Genomic DNA, 3,257 nt, shown 5'->3' with positions numbered 1-3,257 from the left:
AGGCTGACAACGTTGATAACCACGTTCAGGACATTTCTCATTTCAGTAGGTAAGGTTCTGGATACTAAGGCTTCACAAGGAAGTATGCAGTGAGTACATACAACAGATGGATTTTTTCTTTCACCCTAGTAATGAATCCATACTTCAGATCTAACATGGTTGGAGCTCCATCAGTGCACCAGCGAATCCCACGGAAGTTAGTTTTTCTGAAAGAAGTTTGATACATAGCGAAAAATAGCTGCTGTTGTACAACTATTCATAGGGTGACAGAACAACGTTTCCTCTTTTGCACAGCTGCCTGACAAAACGAGCATATATCAGTAGCTGAGAACACTGAACGATGTCAGTCGTTTCGTCACACTGGATGGCAAAAGCAGGAGAATCTCTTACGTGGTCGAGATTTTGAACTTTGATGTTTTGAGACAAGTCCTCGATCCTTTCCTTTACTGTGTCGTTTGATAGTGGACTCTGGGAGAGCTTGTTTGCACTATCTTTCCCCAGAATGAGTTCTGCTGCACGGAGTAGACTTGGTTTTATGAGAGACTCTCCGATGTTATGGCTCTTCTTGCTCGTTGCAATCAACATGGCGATCTTATAGGAAGCTTCAACAACCATTGAAGTTTGTTGCCGAAATGCCCCACAACCGTCCAACTTGGCTTGCTTCACGGAATGTCTTTTGGTTTCAAAAGAATGCCTTGGGCTAGTTTGCAAGTGGCGTTCCAAGCGTGAGGGTCGCATTCCATCATTGCTCAAAGTCTTGTAACATATCACACACTGGGAGACTTTTGTGTCACTCTTTTGGAGGGACACGAATCCAAATGGAATATATTCATCAAAATATTTCTGTTTCTTTGCACTCATTGCAAATTATTTGATGTGCAGTAAACAACACAAGTATGTGAACAAAAGATAAGGTACGTGTCAGGTGCAAGTTAAAACGCTTGGAGTAAAAGGTTCTGAAAAAGATTTAAAACAAAAACATTGGAATAAAAGTTAAATTAAAAGAAAAGTTATACAAAAAATTTGTACAATAAAATATAGTATTTATTTGTACGAAAATATTAAAAAACAAAATTCTTTAAAAAATAAAAAAAATTGCATAACTTTTAGTTTTACCTAGAACTTTCTGAAATATTCAAATCTAAATTTTAGTTTAACATATGGCTTTATATTATAATATTTTTCTTTTTTCTTACAAAAAAATTACAATATTTTTAACATAAACGTTTGATCATTCTAAGTCTTAGAATATCAAAATCGTTTCTAAAAAACTGAAACCTTTCTAAATGTTTTAAAGCTTATAAACGTATTTGATAATTAATTTATTAGTCACATCTAGTAATTTAAGCCATCAGCATATATATGTGTGTGTGTGTGTGTGTGTGTGTGTGTGTGTGTGTGTGTGTGTGTGTGTGTGTGTGTGTGTGTATGCATATCCGTTTAACTAAACACGAGAAGGAAGGACAAATGAACATTCTCCATCAACAACAACTCTACACACATTCTGCTAGCAATAGTAACGAAATCGTTCTCAAATTATACATTTTTGTTTTTAATAAAAGGAAGGACAACGATGATATGATACTACGACCATAGTCTGCTTGTTGAAGGTGTCGTTGCGTTAAACAACGACAATAGAAGGGGTTGGGGTTGTATAGTTCATTAAACCCCTCTTAGAATATTACTAGTGGGGAATCCCTAGTGGGAGCTCAATTTGCTAGAAATAGCGAGCTAAACCTTCTTGAAACCACTCTCTAACAGCTTGAAAAAGAATACGTTGGATTATGTGGTCTTGAATTCACAATACACAGGAAAACAACGAGATGATCGCGGGTCAAGTACTTTTGATGATAGTTCTACTTGATCAAAGCTGACTTAAAGCTAAACAACAACAGCAGCAGCAGCAATAATAACTGACAGCGGGAATTCTTCAAACAGAGAGACAGTAAGGGGGGATAGAAAAAGCCAGTTCTAGATAAAGTGAAATAATATATGATACAAAACAAACAAATGGCTCTCTAGGACAAAGCAACCAAATCACTCAAGCAATTAGAAATAATTGCCAAATCCCACTCTGCTCCGTATCACACACGACCGTCTTGGAAAAGGATGAACATATTTGATAATGCGATCTCAGTAACGATGCTGCTAAACCGAAACTTGTGGAATGTTGGTCATCGCGCTTAGTGTAAATCAGCAGAAAATCAGTTAAGGTGCTCTGCCTCGGAAAATACGATAGTCATGCATGGATTTCTTTGATCATAGGTCTGCTCGATCAAGGCCAACCTAGGGCTAAACAACAATATCAGCTGGTATATATTTAAGACCCAGGAGTAATAGCAATTATAATTCTGATTTTACTACGTCTTAAAAAATAAATAACTAATGTATATAGCGATATACACAATATTATATACATATATATGATTATATGTATATATGTGAATGGTTTTATATGTGTGTGCACATGTTGGTTTATCTATCTATCTATCTATCTATCGATCTATCTATCTGTCTGTCTGTCTGTCTGTCTGTCTGTCTTTCTATCTGTCTGTCTATCTAACTGTCTGTCTGTCTGTCTAATCTACTTATAATCTATCAACTGACTGCAATTTTAAATTATGATTTTATAATTTTTACATCACAGAATATGAAGCGTTTAAAAGGAGTGAAGCCAAATTATACTGATGTGAGTGTGTGTGTGTGTGTGTGTGTGTGTGTGTGTGTGTGTGTGTGTGTGTGTGTGTGTGTGTGTGTGTGTGTGTGTTATATATATATATATATAGATAGATAGATAGAGAAAATAGATAGATATAGGCGCAGGTGTGGCTATGTGGTAAGAAGTTTGCTTCCTAAACATGGTTCCGGGTTCAACCCTACTGCTTGGCACTTTGGGCAAGTGTCTTCTACTATAGCCTCGTGCCGACCAAAGCCTTGTGGGTGGATTTGGTAGACGGAAACTGAAAGAAACCTGTCGTGTATATATATGTGTGTGTGTGTCTTTGCGTCTATGTTTGTCCCCGTATCGCCACGTGACAGCCGGTGTTAGTATCTTTACATCCCCGAAACTTAACGGTTCGGTAAAAGAAGTACTAGACTTAAAAAATAAGTCCTGAAGTCGATTTCTTCGTCTAAAAAAACCCTTCAAGGCAAATCTCCATCATGGCTGCAGTCAAATGAGCGAAACAAGTAAAAGAATATATTTCGATAGATAGATAGATAGATAGATTGATAGATAGATAGATAGATAGATAGAT

At 36.7% G+C, this 3,257-nt stretch overlaps 1 protein-coding gene across 1 annotated transcript; it reads right to left on the bottom strand.

Annotated features, from left to right (window-relative positions):
- Positions 1-252: 252 nt before the first annotated feature.
- Positions 253-861, bottom strand: LOC106882927 (protein ZBED8-like). Its single transcript, XM_014933774.1, has one exon. The coding sequence runs from the start codon at positions 859-861 to the stop codon at positions 253-255; it is 609 nt and encodes a 202-aa protein (XP_014789260.1).
- Between the last annotated feature and the right edge of the window lie 2,396 nt (positions 862-3,257).

Source organism: Octopus bimaculoides, chromosome 6 (genome assembly GCF_001194135.2).
Source record: "Octopus bimaculoides isolate UCB-OBI-ISO-001 chromosome 6, ASM119413v2, whole genome shotgun sequence".
Taxonomy (NCBI): domain Eukaryota; kingdom Metazoa; phylum Mollusca; class Cephalopoda; order Octopoda; family Octopodidae; genus Octopus; species Octopus bimaculoides.
Note: the sequence above shows the minus strand (reverse complement) of the source record. Positions and strands in the feature narration are given on the sequence as shown.